This window comes from Vulpes lagopus, chromosome 5, assembly GCF_018345385.1.
Source record: "Vulpes lagopus strain Blue_001 chromosome 5, ASM1834538v1, whole genome shotgun sequence".
NCBI lineage: Eukaryota > Metazoa > Chordata > Mammalia > Carnivora > Canidae > Vulpes > Vulpes lagopus.
Genome location: NC_054828.1, coordinates 94,919,198 through 94,942,961, shown reverse-complemented (window position 1 = coordinate 94,942,961; position 23,764 = coordinate 94,919,198). Strand labels below are relative to the sequence as shown.

The window sequence follows — 23,764 nt, the reverse complement described above, 5'->3', positions numbered from 1 at the left end:
CAAGGACAATCAAGTACTAAATACTGAGCTATTTATTGCTTACTCACTAGACCCTGTGGCCCATGAGGACCCTGTTGTGTTCACAAGAGCTTTTACAGGGCCTGGCACATAGTGACCTCAGCATTTGCTGAGAAGTGAAAAGATACATAAGACCATTCCCAGGTCCAACTTTTCTTTTTTTTTTTTTTTTTTTTTAAACAGTTTTTATACTTTTATTTATTTTTTTTTTAATTTTATTTATTTATGATAGTCATACAGAGAGAAAGAGAGAGGCAGAGACACATGCAGAGGGAGAAGCAGGCTCCATGCGCCGGGAGTCTGATGTGGGATTCGATCCCGGGTCTCCAGGATCGCGCCCTGGGCCAAAGGCAGGCGCCAAACCGCTGCGCCACCCAGGGATCCCGCAGCTCCAACTTTTCTTGCCCTATGCCCTCTCTAAACCATTTCTCACCTACTTTGAAGGCAGCTAGAGAAGAGGATGCCCCTCCCCGGGGTGCCCTCCACTGACAAAAGGAACATCACAGAGATTGATTTCATGAATCCCCACTAAAAGCACCTCCCATAGCCCCTTCACAGTGGGAGACTTGAGTAGCTGTAGTAAAGGTCTAGTTCTTCCTTGGTCAACAACAGGCTTCTTCCCTAAGAAAAAGGCTTTCTCTTCATATTTGTCAGAAATGGCTTTGTGAATGTTAGTGCCTTTTGTTCCTTGGTTAGTGCATCTCTGCAAGATCAGACAACTAAGACCACGTTGTGATAAGGATCGGCCCTTTGTTTCAAGGCCACTGACTGCTCCAAGGGGTCTTGAGACCCACATGGATGGGCTCTCCAGTGATCACCCATGGCCTCTGGCAAAGGATGGAGGAGAGATGTTAGAGACCAGAACTTTTTAAACTCTGATTATGACCCCCTAGGAATCATGAAATCACTATAATAGGGACTGGCATTTCTTTGAAAACAGAACAGAGTGATGAAAAAAAGCATCTGAGTAAGGGATGGGTTAGTTTCATAAAGTTCTTCTGTGAGTTTTCTGTCTTCTGTGCATGTGTGTGTGTCTATACATTTGCTGACTACTGTTGCAAGTGTGTTTCTTAGTATATATGAATTAAAATGTTTAGAAAACAATGTGTGTCTCTGGTGACACTGTTGGGGGCAGAATTCAGGGATGTGGGCTGAATGGAAGAGTGATGAGGCCCCAGCACTGTTTCCATTTGGAAAGTGGGATGTAGGGCATGGGGTAAAATGTTGCAGGTGGAACGCATGAGTGCTGGTAGGGTGCTCCTGGCTCTTGTACACAGAATCCACTTGCCCCTCTGGTCTCAGGCAAGGAAAGTCAAAGGTAACCCTGGGGGAGGGTGAAGTCAATGGACCATTGGGCCTGTCAGAGCCAAGGACCGTAGGAGATCAGACATGGCTGCTGGCAGGGTTAGCCTGTGCCACCCTTCAGGAAGCACCCTGTCCTCACTGCCACCTCTGGGTCTCGGCCCCATCTCTCCCACAGGAGTTCTTCTTTCACTGCATGGCAGGGCGAGAGGGTCTAGTGGACACTGCTGTGAAGACCAGTCGCTCCGGCTATCTCCAAAGGTAAAAAGCACCTTCTCTGTCACCTCTGTCATCTTTTATGCTGTCATTGACAGTTCACTTACAGTCCCTTTGGATGAAAAAACTTTTAAAAAACTGCCATGAGTGGCCTGAAACAGAAAATAGCAGATATTCTTCCCCTTCTAACAGATTGATAGAGCATGAGCTCAGAAGTTTCTGTGGAGAGCCCCTGTGTTCTGCAAACGCACCACTCCCCTCCCACCCCTGCCTCCCTGGGATGGAGTTATGAATCCAGGGAAAGGCCTTGAGCAGTGAGGAGCTCATCTGCCTTGGGAAGGCTCAGCATCTGGGACAGTGCAGAGAGGATGCCAGGCCCAGACCTGCTGGTTTTCTGTCCTTGCTGAGAGGAGAGGGAAGAAGTAGCCCCTCTAACTGACCTGTTTGGGCAAGGGGGAGGGGAATGAAGCTTAAACCTGAACAAGGCCTGACTCCAGAGTGACCGGTAGGACAGGACGGCAGATCCCTGTGCCCCGGCCTCCCCTCCCTTGGAATGCAGCATTGAGAAGCTCTGCCTTGGGGGGTTTGGGTCATGCATTTTTTTTTTTTTTTAAGATTTTATTTATTTGTTCATGAGAGACACAGAGAGAGGCAGAGACAGGCAAAAGGAGAAGCAGGCTCCATGCAGGGAGCCCGATGCGGGACTCTATCTCGGGACTCCAGGATCATGCCCTCAGCCAAAGGCAGGTGCTCAACTGCTGAGCCACCCAGGCATCCTGTGGGTCGTGGTTCTTCATGAGCCCAGAGAACGTGTGCTGATAGAAGTGGTGGTAGGAAATGGAGAAGATGGCAAAAAGAAATACCCATGCCTTTCAGGCCTGCTTTTAAGTCCCGTTCTCTGGGAACTTGGATAACATCTGCCCAGGGAGGCAGAGCTCTTTGAGGCAGCCAGCCAAAAGGCAGGCAGCAGTCCCAGCTGCTGGGGCTGGACGTGAGAGCAAGGGCCAAGCAGTGGCAACTAGGCTTTCGTTCACATGTCTGCAGCTTCCTCCTCCCAAAGAAGCATCAGGAAGTGCAGCTGCTGGCCCCAAGCTGCTGTAGCTTGGAGCCTGGGGCTTTGGAGCCTTGCTTGGCTGCCTGCAAAACAGCAGTCCCCCTTTCCACTCCACTGCCCTGGTCTCTGTACAGATGTATTATCAAGCACTTGGAGGGGCTGGTCGTCCAGTATGATTTGACAGTCCGCGACAGCGATGGCAGCGTGGTACAGTTTCTGTATGGGGAGGATGGCCTGGACATCCCGAAGACGCAGTTCCTGCAGCCCAAGCAGTTTCCCTTCCTCGCCAGCAACTATAAGGTAGTATGCCTAGCCCTGGTGCGTGGTGGGGAGTGGGGCCCGGAGCTGCGCCATGGGCCTCACACCCTGAGCTTTGCCATGCAGGAATAGAGCTGTTGAAAAGCCAAGTGGGAAAGGTTAGAAAGCACCATCCAGTGCTTTGACACACTTGACATTTCCACAACCGGTATGGGGACTTTGATTGCACAAGACATCAGAAAGGCCCATGTGCCTCCAGAACAACAGCTGCCATCTGGGTCATTTGTCACATGCCGGGCCCTAAGCTAAGGTACATCGTGGACACTACTTCTGTCCTCACCACAACCTGAGGAAGTGGGTGTTCTTCTGTCCATCTTACAGCTGAGGGGAGCAGTAGCGTATCATGACTAGCTGGTGTATGGCAGAGCTTGTGTCTACACCCAGGCCTATCTGAAACAGACTGGTGGTGTTCATACCACCATACCTTACTGCCTCAGAAATGCCTGTCACCATTGACTGAGTAGTCAGCACGTTTTGCACTCAGATACCAAAGCCATCATGATCTGCCCATGGCCACATAGCAGATGGCAGAGTTGAAGATTGCACTGCAGTGCTGACTCCTTTGCATCCTTGCACCTGTTCCAGAGCTTTGACGTCACTTCCTCTCCTCCTCTCTCCCTAGAAGCCCCACTGGGTTCTGGAGGGGTGCTGAATGTGCTGGTCTCCCCTGTTATCCCTACAGCTCCTGAAACCCCTAGCTCCCAAATCCAGGATACACAGCGAGGGCCCTGGTCAGCAGTGGGTGCCCAGCCCTTCTGAGAGGCGTTATGAGGGGCCCATACCGACCATCTTGGTCCTGGGAGGTTGTGTGACATGGCTTTTGTGTCATGCCCTCATCTCTTTGGTCTTGTGTGTGTGTGGTTTGTTTGTTTAGGTGATAATGAAATCGAAGTATCTTCATGAAGTTTTATCCAGAGCAGATCCCCAAAAAGCTCTCCGTCACTTCAGAGCCATCAAAAAATGGCAAAACAAGCATTCCAATGCCTTGCAGAGAAAAGGCGCCTTCTTGAATTATTCACAGAAAATTCAGGCAGCTGTGAAAGCCTTGAATCTTGAGGATGGGAACCAGAATGGCCGCAGCCTTGGGACACACCAGGTGACTTGAGGGGTGGCTGTGTCCCCAGTGCCTGGAGCATAGAGGTCTCAGTCAGGGTTGGGAGGAAACAGGTTAGTTTCCTAACAGTGGGTGTGATTGTATAATCTGGCTTTATTCGCTGTTAGGAAACAAATGGAAACAGATTTCTCAAATGAGAATTTAAGAAGGGGACTACTTTACAAAGGTGTGGGCAGGGTTTGGGGAAACTGAGTAGGGATGGTAACTTGTCCTTACAACTGCAGGTGGGCAGGAACAGGGAGAGCAGCCACCAGAAGTGGAGAGACTGGCTGTGGGCAGTAGGGAGGCTTCTTAGAGAGGGTGGTGGATAAATGCCCAGATTCACTCTCTCCCATCTCCCCCTCTGCTGCTGAGCCCTCCCATTCAGGAAGCACAGCTGGCAGCAAGGAGGCGAAGGGGAAGCACTTTGAAGCAGTTAGTGTGGGATAGCTTTGGGGCATCAAGTATGTGAAAGCCTGGATGAGGGGCAGGCAGGTCCTGGTTGGCCTAGGGAGGTCCTGGCTTTGCCTTTTATGCTAGCATTATTAATGACAGTTCCCCATTCGACTCTAAAAGAATTCCAGTGTGAATAGTAACTTTTGTGGTCGCCCCGCCTATGTTAGAATGTGCCAGAATGAGGAGCTTAGAAAGTCATGGTCAGGAAGTACTTGCTGCAATGGATTCTGTTCACCCCTGTCCTGAAGGTTGAGGTGGATTTCTTGTTGTGGTCTGGTTCTTTCTCCTTCCGTACTCTGATTTGGAGCCAGTGCCTGTGATCTTCCTTATCCTGCTGGATGTCCCCAGGAAGACAAGCCCCTTCCTGGTTTCCTCCCATGTGGCTGAGGCCTGTACTTCCTTTCAGATCTTGAAGATGTGGGGTGAGTTAGATGAGCAGAGTCGAAGGAAATACCAGAAGAAGGCAGCTCCCTGTCCTGACCCAAGTCTGGCTGTCTGGCGCCCAGACATCTATTTTGCATCGGTGTCAGAAACATTTGAAAAAAAGGTGGATGACTACAGTCTCGAGTGGGCAGCTCAAGCAGAAAAGAGTTACAAGAAATCAGAGCTTTCTCTAGACAGGTAATGACACTGACTTGTTACAGGACATGCACAGAGGGAGGATCTGCCTCTCGGACCCTTCCTCACCCACTCCAGAAGGGAGGGCAGCCTCCTGGGTTTGAGCCTCCAGCAGGAGGGAGGGAAGTAAAACAAAAGACACCTTGCAGGCCCAGAGGGCTCTAGGACAGGCAAGAACAGGAGTGAACTCCCTGCCTAGGCCAAGACAGAAAACAATGCTCTGCTGGATGGGAACTGCAGAAATGACCTCTCTCAAGTTTGGCGTGACAGCCATGGCTAAGTGAGAAGCAGGGAATCTGCTCACTATTCAGTAGCTTCTAGCTCTGACCCAGGGCAAATCATTCATGGCCCTATAATACCATGGCTCAGCCACTCAGGAAGGGTTGGATCTAACTTCCTGGTGTTCTCCGAGCTTTGGATTCTGAAATCTTAGGAATGAAGGACCACGTGTAGTCCTCAGCTTGGACTTGTGACTTGCTCATCAATAAATAGGAAAATCCTGTAATCTGGGTAGATGGGAAGCCAGGCATGTACCAGCACCGAGCCACGTTGGATTAAAACATCAAAAGTGTCTCCAAGGAATGGCTGTTGTGGGGTTTGTATTGGAGCAGTCCCCTAGTCACGGGATCCTTTGCACTCAGCTCACTGAGTCTGGCCTACAGAGCTGGAAGACCTCAAAAGTACGGATTTTTTTTTTTTTTTTTTTTTTGAGGGGTGGAACAGCTCACTCTTTATTAATGGAAGGCCCTGGGTCACTTAGAGCTGGTGTACTTGGTGACAGCCTTGGTGCCCTCAGATATAGTGTGCTTGGCCAGCTACCCAGGCGGCAGCAGACATACCGCTGTCTGGACCTCCCGGGATGTCATTGTGGTTCAGCCTGAGTACTGGGCCAGCCGGGCAGCCTTGCCAGCCATTCAGACACCTCGTTCACAAACGAGTTCATGATGCTCATGGCCTTGGAAGAGATACCAATGTCAGGGTGCACCTGCTTTAGCACCTTGTAATGAAACATTGAGTAGGTTTCCTTGCGCTGGCTAGGCTTTTTGGACTTATCGCCAGAACTATGGCCCCTTCGGCCCCTTCACCTGCCTCCCTGCAGCTCAGGACACTGGCTGTTTACCTTCAGAAGGATGGGCAGTGGCACTGCAGGAGGAGTGGGAGAGTTTAGCCCTGGGAGTGTCACTTGGGTTTGCAGGGCCAAGTTGGGAGGCAGTGCTGCCTCAGTGGCTCTCCCAGGGGACTTGTTAACAAGCAACAAGCTCAGGGTGAAACTCCAAAGTTCTGGAGGTACTCCTCTGTCAGGAATACTGACAGGTACCCAGACCTCAGCGGTTTGAAGTAACTGGGAGAGATGACACAGCAGGTTAGAGAAAAGTCTGACTTTTTTTCTTTCTTTCTGAGATTTAATTAATTTATTTAGAGAGAGTGCACATGAGCAGGGGAAGAGGCAGAGACAGGGAGAGAGTCTCAAGCAGACTCCCCTCTGAGCACAGAACCCAATGCAGGGCGTGATCTCATGACCCTGAGATCCATGACCTGAGCTGAAATCAAGAGTCAAGACGCTCAGCCAACTAAGCTTCCCAGGTGCCCCAGAGAAAAGTCTGACTTTTAAAAAGCACTTGCTTAGAAATGTAGCATTACCACTTTCTCTAGTACGTGCATTTTGTCTATGTGGGTTGAGCCCCTTCCTTGTTCCATGGCTGCTGCGATAATATGCAGTATTCCTGTGGCTGTTTTAAAAGAGCTAGCTTTCATAGGAAGAATGGTGAATAAATCACAAAACTGTAGAGCATGCATGCTACCCAAGTAACCTGCAGCCATTTGCACCAATTAAGAAAACAAATACTCCCCTTCCTCCCCAGCCCTATCCCCATAATTGCTTTGGTGAACCTCTTCCTAGTTTATACAGTGGGAGGTGGGGAAAAGGGAATTAACAAAGGAAAACATGAATAGCAGGCTCAGAATTTCTCACTGCTAAGGGCACTCATGGTGACTGGTGCAGAGTAGACATGTGACATCCTCTGGGCAAGTGTGAACAGTCTGAGCACGGACATCTAGAGCTTTAGCCACCTAGCTGGGATCTATACTGTGTAATTTAGGTCATCCTAGGGTCAGTAATGGGATTTTAAGGATTAGAAGAAGGACCATTTACCTAGAAATAACAAGCCCAGAAAGAAGGTGAGCTGATAGTGCCATGCACCCTGGTTTTGGGTGACGTTGACAGCTCCTAACAGATAGACAGGTGGTGTCTGCACTCCTAACCCCTGCCACCCTCTGCCCCATTTCAGGTTGAGGACTCTACTGCAGCTGAAGTGGCAGCGCTCGCTATGTGACCCGGGTGAGGCTGTGGGCCTGCTGGCTGCCCAGAGCATTGGAGAGCCCTCCACACAGATGACCCTGAACACCTTCCACTTTGCTGGCAGAGGCGAGATGAATGTCACCCTGGGCATTCCAAGGTGTGGGGCTGCAGGGGTGCATAGGGTGGGGTCTGTCCTAAGCCCACTCCTGGGGAGAAGTCATTTAATTGAGAGTAAGTGAGACAGAGAAATAGTGGGAAGGAAGGAAGTGGGCATCTCATCAAAAATGGAGATTAGGGTTGGACTTTCTGGAACCCAACTGGTTTCTGTGGCTCAATCAGTGCCTAGGCCTCTTAGAATCTCTGTTTATCCCTTTGCCAATTCCTCTATCAGTTACCTGGGATGTTTATGAAGTTGCACTCCTAGGGTCAGAACTCAGGAACAGATATGGTTAACAAGCCCCATGCACCCTGGTTACCTAACTCGAGGGGCACCATTCACCTAGAATGTGAACCACAGTGGCCCTTCAGGTAAGTGTCTGCATCTACAGGATGATGGCCACAAAGAAAGAGTGGAGACCCACCTGCATTCAGTACCTGGCCCTGCCACTTTCTGGCAGAGAGACTTGGATTCCTCAGCTTCCCTAACCTCAGGATCCTCGACCTGTGGAAGGGAGGAGGCCAGGGCCTACCATGCACTTGGGCTCTGTGGGCTGACAGAGCTCACAGGCAAGGCTAGGAGCATGATGGTGCCTGCACACACTAGGAGCACTGCAGATGCTTTACCCATACCCACCCATATCTCTCATGTATTCCATAAGCTCTTAGTAAGCATCTAGTGTATGCAAGGCTGAGGTGATAGGAAACAAGAATACTAGTCTGTCCTTGAGGAAAGAACCCATGCTCCCCTGGAGAAAACTGACATGAGGGTCACTTCCTGTCATGCAGTGGGCCAGAGCTGGGACTTACTGATCCACCGTATTTCCTTGCAAGATCCCAAGGCTTCTCAGATCCTAGAAGAGCCCTGACATCTTGATAAGAAAGACCTCACACAAATAGGGAATCTGGATATCTCTTATGATGTGCCCTTGTTCTGTGATAGGTTGAGGGAGATTCTCATGGTGGCCAGTGCCAATATCAAGACCCCCATGATGAGCGTGCCTGTGTTCAACACCAAGAAAGCACTGAAGAGAGTGAAAAGTCTGAAGAAGCAACTCACCAGAGTATGCTTAGGGGAGGTAATTGTCTGTTGGGCCTGGCTGCACCCTGGGTGGAGGCATTTTCCTGCATCTCTCATCTGTGAAGAACAGAATTTGCTGACTGTTCAGACTCTGGGTTCAGACTCCCACAGATGAGGGAAAAGCTTCCTCTGCCAGGTGCTAAGCAGGGATGAACCAGTAAGCTTTAAAAGTAATCATCAGTTCTGCATCATTATCGAGTGCCTTAAAAATGCTTCCTGCAGTAGCTTACTGGTGCTGCTGGAGTCTGCTGCCTGCAGTCTTGCCATCCTCTGGAGGTGACCTACTAGCTGTGGGTCCCTGTCCCTTAAGGATTCACACTGGCAGAGCTCAGTGGGGTTTCTTTGGGGTTTTGGCCTGTGGCCCCTGCTCCTACCCCCTTAAACCCTTGGATTTCAAAACCCTCTTGGCATGTGCAGTTCTCTGGAACTCAGGCAAGTTGGGTTCTCTCTGTCCACCTGGTTCAAGGTGTTGGAAAAAATTGACGTCCAAGAGTCCTTCTGTATTGGAGAAAAACAGGACAAGTTTCAGGTGTACCAGTTGCGGTTTCAGTTCCTGCCACATGCATATTACCAGCAGGAGAAGTGCCTGAGACCTGAGGACATCCTGCACTTCATGGAAACAAGGTGAGGACTTGGGTACATTTATTGTTTAGTTTTGTCATGGGCCTTGAGTGTCCAGGCCGCAGGCCTCCTAGAGATTCAGTGCATTTGTCTAAATGGGTCCTTCAAGGGAAAGATCTGGGAAAACAGCAGGCCCTGTAGCCTAATTTGGACACCTCATTCCTAATCTGGCTTGTGGGTGTGACTACATTAACCATACACCATTCTCAAACTTTGCTTCTCTCTGGCTGAGGAATCTTGTCTTCTCGGCTGTGGAGGCTCTAAGATGCGGAAGTATGTGTGCCGGAAGGAGGATGGAGCTCTGTCACAGTGGTGCTACTATGAGGGCAGGCCAGCACGCGGTGATTTTTGACAAGATGTTCCAGGCTGCATTATGTGGTTACTAATACATTTATATTGTGTTTGAGTCCAATGGCATGGTGCTTTTAAACTAAACCCCTGTTCTGTAGCTGGGTTCCCTGCAGCTTCTTACAGAGAAATTCTGGTTCCCTTCTGGTAGGGAGAATGAACATCCTTTTCTCTCAAGTGTAAGTTTCTTATGGGCATTTAAAAAGTACAGGCTGGGATCCCTGGGTGGCTCAGCGGTTTCGCACCTGCCTTTGGCCCAGGGCGCGATCCTGGAGTCCCAGGATCAAGTCCCGCGTCAGGCTCCTGGCATGGAGCCTGCTTCTCCCTCTGCCTGTGTCTCTGCCTCTCTCTCTCTCTCTATGTCTATCATAAATAAATAAAAATAAGTCTTTAAAAAAAAAAATAAAAAGTACAGGCCATGTGCTGAGTACACAGGAGTAGGGTGGTGGGCATACCAGTGCTGGGGTATGCCAGGAAGAGCCAGTGAAACTTCTGACTGACCAGCTGACCCTAGATCATGCCACACAAACTCAAATGGCTGCAGGGCCCTGCAGATAACTGGCCAGTGAAGCAAGTAAGGAGGCCCCCAACAGGCTGGAGAGTGCAGAATCTGCCTTAGGGGGACAGGAATGTGGGTCAAGGTGGCCAAATGTTCTGATTCAAAAATAAAAAAAAAAGAAAGCCTCTCCTCCCATTTTTTTTTCTTCTGTTTTTGGCTATTTGGTTGCTTGATTTTGCCTTTATGAATAAGAAGTTTCCGAATTTTTAAATACCAGCAACTAATTCATATATCTTCAGAAACTTGGTAACACCCAAATAGATCTTGTCTGTCAGCAGGAGCCTGTTTCACCAACCACTGCCTTTAATCTAGACTAGCTCTCAGGACTTCTCTGAGCCTCACTGAAATGGAGAACCAATGGGGCAGAGTAGAGGCAGAGCCCGCTGGTTCAGTCATCCCCCCAACCTTCACTGAGTGATACCCGTTCAAAGTTGAGTCATGGATGCAATGTGGCCAGAAAAGTCACCTGCTCTGCCATTGGCCCTCTTTTTCTCCCTCACCTGAATATGTGAGCTGGCTTCAGGCCAGCCCTCCTCCAAACACGTGGCGGTCAGGATGGTGGGTACTGTGGTGGGAGAGCGTGGTTGTGAACCCATCCCCTTGGAAAGGGACTACCTCTTGGCAGGTCCTGTCCGCAGTTTGTGTGAGCCTGGGTGAATTTGTTGCTGGCTGGGCCTTGGGGAACACATGCATTGCCATCTGCCTAGGTGGAGATGGTTCCTTTTACCAGGCAGATCCAGTGTTCTTGTGATGCTGGGCCATGTCATAAGAGACATGTTTCCAGCCTGCTGGCTCATTAATTAATGTGGAGGAACATAACTCCCAAGAGCACTGCATATTTGTGCTGGCCAGGCAACCTTTTTTTGAGAAATGGGAATTAGGATCACATGGCCTCCTGAGAATTACCAAGAGCAGGCTAAGGTGCATGGTCTGCCCCGTTTCTAGTCACCTTGGGCTTTCACCTGCCAAGCAGGTAGGTCAGCATGAGGTATGTGCTAGGCTGTCCTGAGAGGTCTTTTTACTTACATTATCTCAGGGAATTGAAAAATCCATCACCTGTTAAAAATTTTTTCTTGATGAGGGAAAGGCCTGGCTTCTCAGACGTGAAGTACTTTTTCAGCTCCTAGTTTGTGTTTTGCTTCTGTACTTGGAAAGCTGTGAGAAACAAAGCCATGTGCGGTGGCTCTTGGTGGAGCTACTCTGCGACTCAAGCAGATTGGGCCAAAAATGAGAGAAGGAGTAATGTGTGAACTGGGCTGTGGTTTGGACTATCCTTGACAGGCTTGGGCAGCACAGCAGCCACATGAAGACCTCTTACAGACCATAGGGAAATGTCAGTGTGCTCCCTAAGAGTGACAGTACACCTCCTACCACGCCGCCCCACACCTTTTCTCCCTTCCTGCCCCTCACCTCCTCCCCTGCCTTTTCTCTTCTCCCCTGCCCTTTCTCTCTCCTCCTCTTTCTTCTCCCAGCTATTGGATCATGAGACTATTTTGACAGTAGATTGGAGAAGGAAAGAAAACACAGAGGCACTTCTCTAGATGGAGGTGTATAAGCCTTGAAGTTCTGTAAATATTTGTACTGAAATCTGTCACTTTGGATGTTAGTTTAAATCATCTGGAAGGTGGTTTGGGGTGGTGAAGTAGAAAGAGCACTGAGCTAGGAGTCAAGTGCTAAGCTCTGGCCTCCTGTCCCCAGACATGAAACAACCAAGCTGGCAGTGTGCAATTACAGCTTCTTTGAATCGACGTTGCAAGCAGCAGGTGGCGGAGCTGTTGCCAAGGCACTCTTGGAAACACCCAAGGGTCATAGTCTATTTGCAACTATTTATGTGGAATGGGAAGTTTCCCTGTAGCCTATCCCTCCTGTTCCTTTTTGGTTGCCACATTCTGATAAATAGCAAAACCTCACAGAGCAGCCATTGTGGGCCTTCAGTTCCCTTGTTCTTGGCAAAACCACAGAAGGGCAAACTGTGCCCTCGGGAGGACTCTGGCACACTAGTCACATGTCAGCCACTCAGTGTTCAGGGTTCATTCTGCTTTCTCACCTCTCATGTTCTCTAGCAATCTTGTTCACTAAAAGAGGCAGGCCAGGCAGAAGGGATTCCCAGCAAGGGGAGATTAGGGAAGGTCTCCTTGGGAAATTCCATCTGCACACAAATGCATCCTTGGGGGTTGGGTGCAGCTCCAACAGGTAGAGGAGCTGGGGAGATTGCTGGCAGAGCAAATGGCTTGGGCAAGAGCCCAGAGGATGCATCAGGGCAGGTAGGAGCAGGTGAGTATTTGGGGGTGGGGCCAGTTGTGGAGGGCTGCAGGGAGGAGCCTTGGAGAGGTGACACTGGCCAGCCGCAAAGCTACTAGCCTAGAGAGTGGAGTCAGAGCAGCAGCCCCAAAGTAGCTGGGGGGCAGAGAGGCAGCAGGCCTACAGCTTCCACATCCCCATCTATCCCATTTCCTCTCACTATGTGATAGGCTTGAGTCAGGGTGGGAATGTCCCATTGTACAGATGAGATTGAGGCCCTCCTCTCCAGTTTTGGCTGAAAGCAGATTTGAACCCGAGCCTGGCCTTCCAGAAACGTCTCGTTCACCCCCTCTTCTCAGTTTGTATCTTCTCAAGTCAAGGCTGGCCTTCCCTCATGTGGCCCTTGTCCCCATCCTCAGTGCTTGGTGACCAGGTTCTTCCCTGGATTGGTGGCTGAGGAGACTTTTCTGCCCAAGGCAGAAACCTCAGCAAACCACGCACAACTTTAAAAAGTTAAAAAAATAAAAACAAGGAGAGTGAACAGTAGTCTTTTGCTGTTAATAAGCAAAATAGTAAATATTTGACCTGCCTACTTAAATTAAGACTGCACTCCTGTATTTTCATCCTTGCTTTGCTCCCAGGGCACATGATACACACATCATAGGCACTGAGACAGCACAAGATGGCTGGCTGGCTGAGGAACTGATACTTAATATAATTAAAAGCAATCCATTTTGGCATGCTGTTCTGGCCTGAAGAAGAAGACAGGCAAGAGATTCTGTGAAAAAAGAGAAGCAGGGGGCAGAGGGCAGGGTGAGGCCTTAAAGGAGCTTAAAAATAGGAAAGTCAGAAGAAAGGTGAGGGGCCAGGAAAGGCCCCCTAGGCTCTGATGCAAGTTGGTTCTTTTAAATTGGTTTGGTTCCAACCTGTCAACATGATTTATGGCCACAAAGTAAGTCATCATTGCCCTTCAAAACTCTGATGAACTCTTGCACATCTTAGTTCTTCCATCAAATTATCGGGGCTCCTGCCCCAAGGAGACAGGAGTTGTCAGGCCCAAGCCGTGCTACTTTCTAGAGATGCTGCGAGGGCAGGCGGGGGAACAGTTCTAGTCCTGGACCAGACTCCCCTCTCCTGCTATAGAGTCTGTGGTCCTCGTCAGACATCAGCCACAGTTGTGCTAGCAACTTTGCTTACGGACCACCCACTTTGCCAGGCCTTGTGACAATTATTGGGCAGGGGGTCATTTCTAAGCCTTAAAACATGACTGCCTAGTACATATCCATACCTACATCTTACAGATGAGGGAGTTAAAGCTCAGGAGACTCTCATGCCGAAAGCCATACACTTGAGGAGTGGCAGGACATAGGTTCAGACCAGGCCTGCTGGGCTGTGAAGCAAGTGTGCCTTGCTCTGTGCCTTTCAGAAACAGCAAGAGGGTGAGGGAAGTGAGCTGAGAGGAGACGCTGTATCTATCTCATGTGTAAATCCCTGACACTGTCCTAGATGGCTGTGAGTCCCCTGGACAAAACATCCTAGAGAGTAGAGATGCTGGTCCTGAATGGGGCTGTGTGGTTTTCTTCTCACTTTAGGTTCTTTAAAATTCTGATGGAATCCCTCAGAAAGAAGAATAATAAAGCTTCAGCTTTCAGAAGTGTTAACACTCGGAGAGCTACCCAGCGGGATCTAGACAACTCTGGGGAGTCGGAGAGGAATCGGGTGAGTCCCCCAGGGGACAGCACAGGGGAGAGTCCCAGGGCTGGGAAGCCTATAGGGTGGCTACTTAGGGCCTTAGTCTTCTGTCCTAGGAAGGCTCTGAGATTATTTCAGCACACCTCAAGCCCCTTCATGGTTTTGGCCCCTCTTTCCTTGTACTTTATCATTTATCTGCCATGCTGACAGAGCCACAATGGGGTTGCTAGATAACAAGTCTGACTGGCCTTGGGTAAGGGCCCAGGGTCATCCATCTGTCTGCTCTCAAGGACCACTCTGTAAGTGATTTTTATGCTGAGAATAGGCTCAAAGTATTGGTACCCACTGGGCTTTCTAATTCTTTTTCTGGTTTCATGTTGCTCTGCCCTTGACTTCCCTGGGCTGGGTGAAGTGAGGCTGTAGAGTACTGGCAGGAACTAAGAGAGGCATTTGGAAGCAGGAAATGTAGGCTATAGGAATAAAAATGGAAGGAACCGGGGAGAAGCCATTGGAGGGCAAAATAGTCCAGGAATGATGATACTTCACCTGCCAGGAGACAGAGGGGCAGTGTGGGAGCAGGTTGCCTAGTGTCATCTGAGCCAGCACTGGCTTGTAGGGCTACATAGCAATAGTTTAGCAAGTGCCAATGCAGACAGCCTGGTTGGGGGGCTGGGAGGGCTGTAGTGAGGACTTGGTACTGCCTCTACCTTGCTCTAGGGCCTCAGCTATGTCAGCTCCTGTCTCTGAGCCTTTCTCTTCACCCCTAAAATGACAGACTTTCCCAGGCCAGAGAGAATACTAGATCTTTGGCCCGGGAGGTCTACCAGTTGGCTAATTGAACACAGATGGGGATGGATGGTCTTTGAAAGGCTATTCAGTCTATCCTTAAGGCACCTGGAAGAAGTCTACAAGAAATTAGGAGCCAAGGCTAGAAGGTGTAAATAATTGGTTTTTAATATAGTAGTACCACCAGGCCAATCCTCTCTCTTCATCTCCACCTACAACAAAAATATTTGGAACAATATTTTATACCATTTTTTTAATGACTTGGAAAGCCTTGTCACTTTTTTTTTAGTGTTTTTTAAAGCAAGATTTTACGAGTGATACGTGTGAAAATGAAGCTTGAAGAGAAGGAGGCAGGGAATGCAGGGCTGCCCCAGAGCATGGACTGAATGTATGGTTTGGCTAGGAGGATGGGTAGGGAGATGGGTGGTTAGGAGGGTGGCAGGTAGAAGTAAAATGAATAGATGGATAGTATAATAAATGGAGGCAGGCAGATAGGTTACTGATTGGATGAAAAGGAGGATGGATGGGTAGAGAGATGGATTCACCAAGCACTGGGTATTAGAACCAGTCTTCTTCCTCATCCTCAAATCACAGGGAGAACGGGAAGGCGATGAGGAAGAGGAGGGGCCCATTGTGGACGCTGAAGCTGAGGAGGGAGACGCTGATGCCTCTGATGCCAAACGCAAGGAGAAGCAAGAAGAGGAGGTGAGGGGACTGGCCGGGGTCAAGGGGCTGTGGTCACATCCCTCTGTCACACCTACAGGAAACTTGCTTGTCACATAAGCCACACCTTTATTATCCTGCTGGAACCCATTAGGAACCTTGAAGCAAATATGGCCTGCCCAGCACACTTCTCAGTGGGGAAGATAAAGCTCACAGGGCAGGAATTGGGCAGGGGCCATCCCAGGGCTGCCCTTTGGCTCTATACTGAATCACATTCAGGGACCTAGAGGCTTTTGCAAGGACATGAAGTCAGGCTGCCTCTTATTTTTACAATGAAAGTAAGTCACGTGGGGGCGGTGGGTGGATCAGTCAGGTAAGCTTCTGACTCTTGGTTTTGGCTCAGGTCATGATCTCATGGTTGTGAGATTGAGCCCCATGCCACACTCAGTGGGGATCTGCTTGAGATCTCTCTCTCCCTCTGCCTGCTTGCTCTGTCTCTCAAATCTTAAAAAAAAAAAAAAAAAGCCAATCTCATGACTGCTGCTAGGACAGAGGGCAGTTTAGAGTAAATTGACAGGCAAGAGGGCGCTCGTGGAAAGTGGAAGGGTGTTGGGAGTTGGGACTGAGGGGCCAGCATAGCATTCGTAGGGGAGGGGCTGCCAAGACAGAAGGCGGCCCAGGGAGTAGCAGCTTGGCTGGGGCCAGTCACATAAGGCCCCTGTTGGGCTCCTTGCTCAGTGGGGAGCCTGCTTCTCCCTCTGCCCCTTCCCCTGTTCGTGTGCACATGCTTGCTTGCTCTTTCTTTCTCTCTCTCTTTCTCTCTCTCAAATTTTTTAAAAAACACAGATAAGGTGTCTGCGGGGTGCTTGTTCTGCAGACTAAGTCCAGACACGTGTGGGGATTCAGGTGACACAGACTGTACTTCTTCCCCTGCCAGGTCGATTATGAGAGCGAGGAGGAGGAGGTTGAGGAGGAGAACGAGGATGAGGACATGCAGGAGGAAGAGCACATCTCTGGGAACAGTGCTCACAAGGCCCAGGAGCAAGATGAAGAGGTGGGCTCCGGCCCCGAGGACTCGCCACCTGCCGTCCCCCTCACACAGCCCCGGAAATCCACCCAGAACAGGGAGCCCCAGGGAGCTGAAGCCAAGGAGCGCCGGGTCCAGGCTGTGCGCGAGTCCCACCCATTCATTGAGGACTACCAGTACGACACTGAGGAGAGCCTGTGGTGCCAGGTCAGTGCCATACCACCCCAGCAGAGCCTCCAGCAAGGGGCCTGCTGCTGAGCTCCCCCAGTGCTGGCCCACTGGGGCCTGCTGGGCCTATGGTGGTGGGTTGCAGTTTCTCATAGTCCCACATCCCTTAAAGAATCTGGTGACAGCTGTGGACCCTCTGCCCATTTCCTTGCCGTACACATGTGACTCAAACCCCTAGTGGGCCAGTTCTTTCTGACTCTTCCAGAACAGTGTGTATATGTGAGTCTGATTGGCCGGGCCCTGTGGATACTTTTAAATCTCTCACCTCGTTTCGTTTCCAGTACTCCAGAGTTGTTGTGGAGGCCAGCGGGAGTGTGCTGGTTCCTCACACCCATGGCCTCTGGTCACCAACTTCAGAGTTGCAGTCACCACCTTTGGGGTTCCCTTAAAGGCGGGCCAGTTAGGATGCCTGCACAGCTACACACAGACTGATGTTTTTGTTCTTTGCTTTGATCAAGTCCAGTGGTTCCCAAAGGGCAATGTGGATAAGAGTCATTGAGCAGGTTACACATATGAAATGACCAATGTGACACTTTGTGGTGATTGAAAGGCTATTGAGGGCACTGTTGAGTAGATAGGATTTTCACCAGCATCTGTGAAGGTGTCACTCCACTATTTGCACCTTCATCTGGGTGACTGGAGATGGCTGCTCTGTGTGCAGTCTGTTAGCCATCCAGTGTTCATGTGTACACTACACACCCAGCCTGCCCCTACAGGGCCTCCTGCCCCCAGCCAAGCAAGCTTGTTTGCTAAGCAAACTTTGAAGGCATTGCCTGGGGAACCATTGGAGGTGGGGGGACAGGGCTCTGCCTCCCTCTTGGGGCTACAGGGTGGCCCCCGCCCCAGGCACAAATCTCCCTCCTCTTGCAGGTGACAGTGAAGCTCCCTCTGATGAAGATTAACTTTGACATGACCTCTCTGGTAATGTCCTTGGCCCAGAGTGCTGTTGTCTATGCAACTAAGGGCATCACAAGATGCCTCCTGAATGAAACCACCAACAAGAAGAATGAGAAGGAGCTTGTCTTAAACACAGAAGGAATCAACCTGCCAGAGCTGTTCAAATACGCTGAGGTACCTGTCCCACCTCCAGGTTGTCTGCTGGCTGAGAATGAGGTCCTTACTGGCTCAGGGCCTTGCAGCCATCCCTGGGCCTTCTTCTTGGGGATCCATCCACATGCACATTAGCCTAGTTATGACTTGAGGTAAAGAAACCAGCTTAATTTTATCTGTCCCAGGGTTTCTCAAACTAATTTGGCTGTATTTTTTTTCCTTAAAATTAAAACCTCCCCAAAGTAGATCTGTAAGAAACAGTTGCTGAGTTACTGGCTTGGGAGCTGCTCATTTCATCTGTTAAAGGAGACCCTGGGAGCAGAAGTGGCCCAGACCAGCCACCCAGTGTGCTCTGTCCCACCTGCTCCAGCAGCATGTCTGTCCATCCATCTAAGCTATTTCTTCATTCTCCCACATTGTGTCTCTCAGAACCTTCTGAGATGCTCTCAGCGCCCAGGCATTGGTGTTTCCCCAGAGAATACTGAAGTGCTAGGATCCCTATCGTTCACTCTCCTAGGTCTGCACCCCGCTGACAAAGTTCTCCCTTCCTGGAACATTTCTCCTCCCATAGCAGCTGCCTTACAAAGGTCCTTGCTGCCCTGGAGCCTTTCACTGATACTTCCCTGAGGACAGAGCAGGGTGGGCTTATACCTCCTAAGACTCAGCCCCTGGCAGGGTGAGCTCTGTCAGGCTCATGGGGTTTGTTTAAACAAGCCCAGGGTCTCCACCATGTCCTGTGGGGATGACCTGCCATAGTGACCTGCCACCTCGGGGGCCCCAGAATAGGTGAACTGGAGCTTCAGGCCTCTGATGAGACCCGGCTTTCCCCCACGGAGCTCCCCAATCGCTGCCCCATGTGTCCTGGAGAGGGATTTAAGTGTCTACTAGAGAACCTCCCTCACCTACCAAAGAAAGTCTCAATCCTAGGAAACAAGTCTGTTAAGTAAATATTTTTCTTCCTGTTAACCTGAAGCAGGTATCAAGTTATCTCTGGGCTCTGGTAGTGACAACGAGACAGACCTTGGGGCCTGGCTACCTGTAGCTCTGCCTACGCTTGTCCCCTTTGCTAATCCTGGGCCACCTCACCATGTCCTCATCAGCTGTGCTTGACTGCCAGACAAGGAGCTCAGCCAGGGTGGATCATGCCAAAGGAAGGGAGCAGAAGGCCAGGCCCTCCCACTCAGCCCTTCCTTCCTCCCTTAGGTTCTGGACTTGAGCCGCCTCTATTCCAATGACATCCATGCCATGGCCAGCACGTATGGCATTGAGGCCGCACTGCGGGTGATCGAGAAGGAAATCAGAGATGTGTTTGCCGTGTACGGTAAGAGGAGCTATGGAGACCTCTCAGAAGATGCCTGCATGGTGGGCCAGCCCTGTGGGGAACCAAAATGTTGGTACAGTGAGCATGTGGCCTGTGGGACACCATGAGAGCAACCTGGGAGGACAGGTTTTCAGTCCCATCACTGAGGGCCCTCCTGACTTTTGTTTTCTCATCTAGCCTCTGAAGAAGCTCCTGTCTGATGATGTGGCCCCAGCCTGCCTTCACGGTTTTGGCTCCCAAGTGAAACCATGCCATTAGGTTCTCATGTCTCACAAGTCTAGAGTTTGTTTCCTGGGCTAGTGGATAGAAATGGAGAGTGGGCTGTGCTGATGGTGGCCAGGGATGGGGGTGGGAGAGGGCTGCACAGCCCAGGTTGGGGGCTAAGTAGCCAAGTGAGCAGGTGACTGAGCTGGACATGGAGCCTGAAGGTCTGACCTCTGAGCCTCTGCCCTGGCTTGAGTCAGGTGACGCTGTCCCAATTGTCTCCTTGTCATTACATAATCCTTCCCGTGTTGCTGCCCGTGTGACAGGCATTGCGGTCGATCCCCGCCATCTCTCCCTGGTCGCTGATTATATGTGCTTCGAGGGCGTTTACAAGCCGTTGAATCGCTTTGGGATCCGATCAAACTCCTCCCCTCTGCAGCAGATGACATTTGAGACCAGCTTCCAGTTTCTGAAGCAGGCCACCATGATGGGTCAGTGCCCCTGGCTTCCGTCTCCTAAGTTTGCTCTGGGCAAACAGGTTCATCCCTTGGGCACCTTCCACACTCCTTCCACACAGATAAAATCCTAGAATCTCATGGAGGAAGAGCAAGCAGTAGATGGGAAAGCCACCTCTACCTTTTGAAGGAAAGGGAGGAGGGCCTTGCTCACTTTCTGCAAGCAGTGCTACCTCACAAAACCTCATTGGCCTCCAGGACACAGGACCTTCTGCTGGCCTCTGAGATGCCCCATCTTCCCAGCCTCTGTTGAGCCCCTGACATCACCCTAACTTCTCCCTCCCCAACTTAACAAGGGCTCTTGTGTCTCCCAGGATCGCATGATGAACTGAGGTCCCCTTCTGCCTGCCTCGTGGTCGGGAAGGTCGTCAAGGGCGGGACAGGCCTATTCGAGCTCAAGCAGCCGCTGAGATAGTGGCTACCGTGTACCATCCGCCCAGCCTGGAGGATAACCTGGAGGACCTGGGGGAGGGCTGGGCCTGCCTGTCACATGAGAGGCCTGGGAGAACAGAGTCCCAGGTAGTTCAGAGTGGCTGTGCTAGGCACAGCAGTGATGTTGGGGGTTCAAAAAGCAGCTGGCACCTGGGCTGGACCAGCTTCACCTGGAAAGTGACAGCATTCCTTGCCCTTCCCCGTCTCAGGATCTGAGCAGGGTTCACTGAGTCCCCTGAGTCCCTCTGAGGTGGCCCGCCCTTCCACTTTGTGACCTTCTGAAGCAAGGAGGTGAGGTCCTGTTGCTGTGAGCAGCCAGTGGCTACAAGCAGGATCCCTGGGGGCTCTCGAGTGGGAACCTGGAGCCTGTCGCCCCATGGCCTGCTTCTCCCAGCTACGCCAGTTCCTAGGGGCAGAGTTCCCATAGAGTCTCCACCCAAGTCTTTTTGCCTGCTGAGCCCACACCTCTACCCACCCAACTTCTGTACCCGGGCTGGGACCCCAGCAGCTCAGCCCCACACTTAGAACCCTGAGTCACCAGCTGGACTGTTTGAACAAGTTGCCTGGCTTATCTTCCCTGGCTCTTCTCTCAGCCCCGTGTTGAGGCCCACAACCCTCTCTGTGGGCCCTGCTTCATCTGGGCCTCCCTTGACCTCTGGCACCACAGCAGGGGACCCTGGCATGAACAGAAAATCAGAGGACTTGTACAAAGGCTTTGTAAAACTAGAGGCTGTTTCTATTTTTGTCTAATGTTATTCCAGCTCAGGCTGAGTAATAAACATCACTGGAACTAGCTATTTGGAGGGGAAAAAATTGAAGAGACTTGGGTTTTTTGTTTTTTTCCCTTGGTTTGTGGTTTTTGCGTTTGTGATTTGAGAGCCCAGGACTGTGATTTCTCAGCACAGTCACGTCTTGGGTCTCTTCTGTTCTTGTTAAAGGCTGTAGGGGAGAGCCTGGCCCCTGCAGCCTCCCCCTCCGACCCCAGCCAGCCCCTGCTGCATCCTTTTCCTGAGCCAGCTTCTGGCCCTGTGGCCAGGAGAGTAGAAGCCAGTGGGAAGGAGCCGTGTGTGGGGGGTGGGAAGGGAGGCGTGGCTTGGGGAGAATGACTATGCTGCTCCCTCCAGACACATGACAGGTCCACCCTATGCCTCCTATGCCCACATGGGGGAAGCAGCAGGAACAGTTGACTAGGGCTCAGATACAGGGGAATATGCGCAGCTTCTGAGGGGCACAGGCAGAAGGGTCACAGTAGGATCTGTGCCACAGTTTAAGGCACATGTTCTTGGGGTAGTGGGCCAGTTCACTGCTTGGTCATTTCCACTCCTTACTAGAATTGTGGAAGACAGTTCCTCTGGAGATCACAAGGTAACCCCTGGACAAATGAACACGTGGTTGCCTGGCCCCCATAGCTCGGCATCAGTGGGTACATTCCATAGCTCCGCCCTACTTACCCTGAAGGTACAAAGGTGAAGGATCAGGCCCAGAATATGGATAATACATGTTGAAGTTAGACTCAACCTGTGTTGGGAGGTGAGATGATAACCTCGGGCCTCTTCTGCTCAATCCAGCTGTGTATTTCCCAGGCACCTCTGTTTTCCCATGTTTCTCTCCCAGGATACACCTGCTTTGTAAGCAGACATTCCAGAGCTTGCACATCGTGGTGAGCCGGGAATCCCCTGGCCCCCTTGATGGCATCATACGCTCACTTCAGTTCTCTCTGTCAGGAGCTTTCTTGGGGGGCCTCCTGTGCTGTTTAAGATGTCATAGTCTTCAGAATATCCTGTGTATTGTAAATGCTCTGAGGGCACTTTTGATTTTTTGGGAAGGACCACAAGTAGGTCCAAGCCAAATCTGATGAAGAGGACAGATCAAGGTGCATAAACATTTTTTAATCAAAGTAGAATGGGGAAAAAAAAAAGTAGAATGGAGAGTGATTGGTGGGGTTCACAAACTTCACAGAAACTGTGAATTCTTTCAGAACCCCAAGATGCTGGAGCAAGCCACTGTTCTTGGATGTCCTCCCCACCTTGCCCTTTCGAGTGTTACTGTCCTACCTACTTGCTTGCTGATAACTTCATTTCTTTTTTATCTTTTTTGGGTTCTCATTAAGAAAAAAAAAAAAAACCTACCAACATTCCTGCAAGTACCCCCCTTGTGAGCCTTTGACATTTTCTTTCTAAATCAAGAAGAAAGCTGAGGGAGGGATGAACCACTTTGTCCCATTCCCAGCCTGGATCGTAACTCTTCTTTCTCTCTACTGTCCTTGTACCCAAGTACATGTACACAAACCTAAGTAGGTTCCTCCTGGGCCTCCCTGGTCCTGTCAGGGCTCTTTCGTTCCATGACTCTGCTAAACAGCTTCTGTGAAAGGTTGGCTCCTGCACATGTGACCCTCCCAGTTCTCTAGGCTCTGGGTGGTTTTGTTTTAATTTTGGTAAAATAGAATTTACCTTTTTAGCCATTTTTAAGTATGTAATTTAGTAGCATTGAGTAGTCACGCTCTTATGTAACCAACACCATCACCCATTCACAGAGCCCTTCATCTTGCAAAACTGAAAACCTGTCGCTGTCAAATGCTGATTCCCCATTCCTCTGGTGACCACTTAAACCCCTGGCAGCTGCCACCATCCTACTTACTGTCTCTGTGTTTGACTTCTGCCTTAGAAGAGTGGAATGATACAATATCTGCTCTTTTGTGATTGGCTTATTTTACTTAACATAATGTCAGTGTCCATCCGTGTTGTAGTAGCATGTGTCAGAATTTCCTTCTGTGTGTGTTTTATTTATCCATTCATCTGTCAATGAACACTTGGGTTGCTTCTACCCTTTGGCTCTTGCGAATAATGCTGCTATGAGCATGAATGTACAAATCTCTTCTTCGAGTCCCTGCTTCTAGTTTTTTTTGGGTTTATACCCAGAAGTGGAATTGTTGGATCATGTGGCAGTTGTATTTCTAACGTTTTGAGAAGCTGCTCTACTATTTTCCACAGCAGCTGTACCATTTTACATTCCTACCAACAGCACACAAGGGTTCTGATTTCTCCACACCCTTGCCAGTATTTGTCAATTCCTTTTCTGTTACATACAGCAGCCATCGTGATTTGACTTAGGTATTATTTTAATCAGATGTAGGGACCCTTAGCTGGTCTGTACTTACACAGACTTAGGAACCACTTAAGTATCTGTTACTTGCCAATCTTAAAACTTTGAGTTTATAATTGAACTGGGGACTGACAGAGTCTTGAAAATGCTCCTGAAATAGGAAAAACTGGTTACATGACAGTTGTCCTGCTGACTTCTGGGTGGTTAGGGCAGGTGCCACCTGTGCAAGGCTGTCCACTTCAAGTGATAGGAATGCTGGGTCTTCCACAGGTCTCTCTCTTGCCTCGTTTACATGGGACTCTTCAATCACAACCACCAAAGGAAAGTAGCTACAGTTAAAACTTGTTAAATTTCTACACCGTCA

General features: G+C 50.2%; 1 protein-coding gene across 1 annotated transcript in view; it reads left to right on the top strand.

The window, feature by feature from the left end:
- POLR1A (RNA polymerase I subunit A) overlaps positions 1–21,093 on the top strand; it is a 71,881-nt gene extending 50,788 nt beyond the window's left edge. Inside the window, exons 21-34 of the mRNA XM_041755116.1 lie at positions 1,499–1,581; positions 2,725–2,890; positions 3,783–4,004; positions 4,864–5,078; positions 7,364–7,531; positions 8,474–8,609; positions 9,078–9,235; positions 13,973–14,099; positions 15,453–15,563; positions 16,459–16,755; positions 17,647–17,847; positions 19,030–19,147; positions 19,678–19,842; positions 20,181–21,093. Coding sequence (XP_041611050.1) covers positions 1,499–1,581; positions 2,725–2,890; positions 3,783–4,004; positions 4,864–5,078; positions 7,364–7,531; positions 8,474–8,609; positions 9,078–9,235; positions 13,973–14,099; positions 15,453–15,563; positions 16,459–16,755; positions 17,647–17,847; positions 19,030–19,147; positions 19,678–19,842; positions 20,181–20,281 — 2,268 coding nt within the window. The 3' untranslated portion in view covers positions 20,282–21,093. The remainder of the gene's footprint in view (positions 1–1,498; positions 1,582–2,724; positions 2,891–3,782; positions 4,005–4,863; positions 5,079–7,363; positions 7,532–8,473; positions 8,610–9,077; positions 9,236–13,972; positions 14,100–15,452; positions 15,564–16,458; positions 16,756–17,646; positions 17,848–19,029; positions 19,148–19,677; positions 19,843–20,180) is intronic.
- The last annotated feature ends 2,671 nt before the right edge of the window (positions 21,094–23,764 follow it).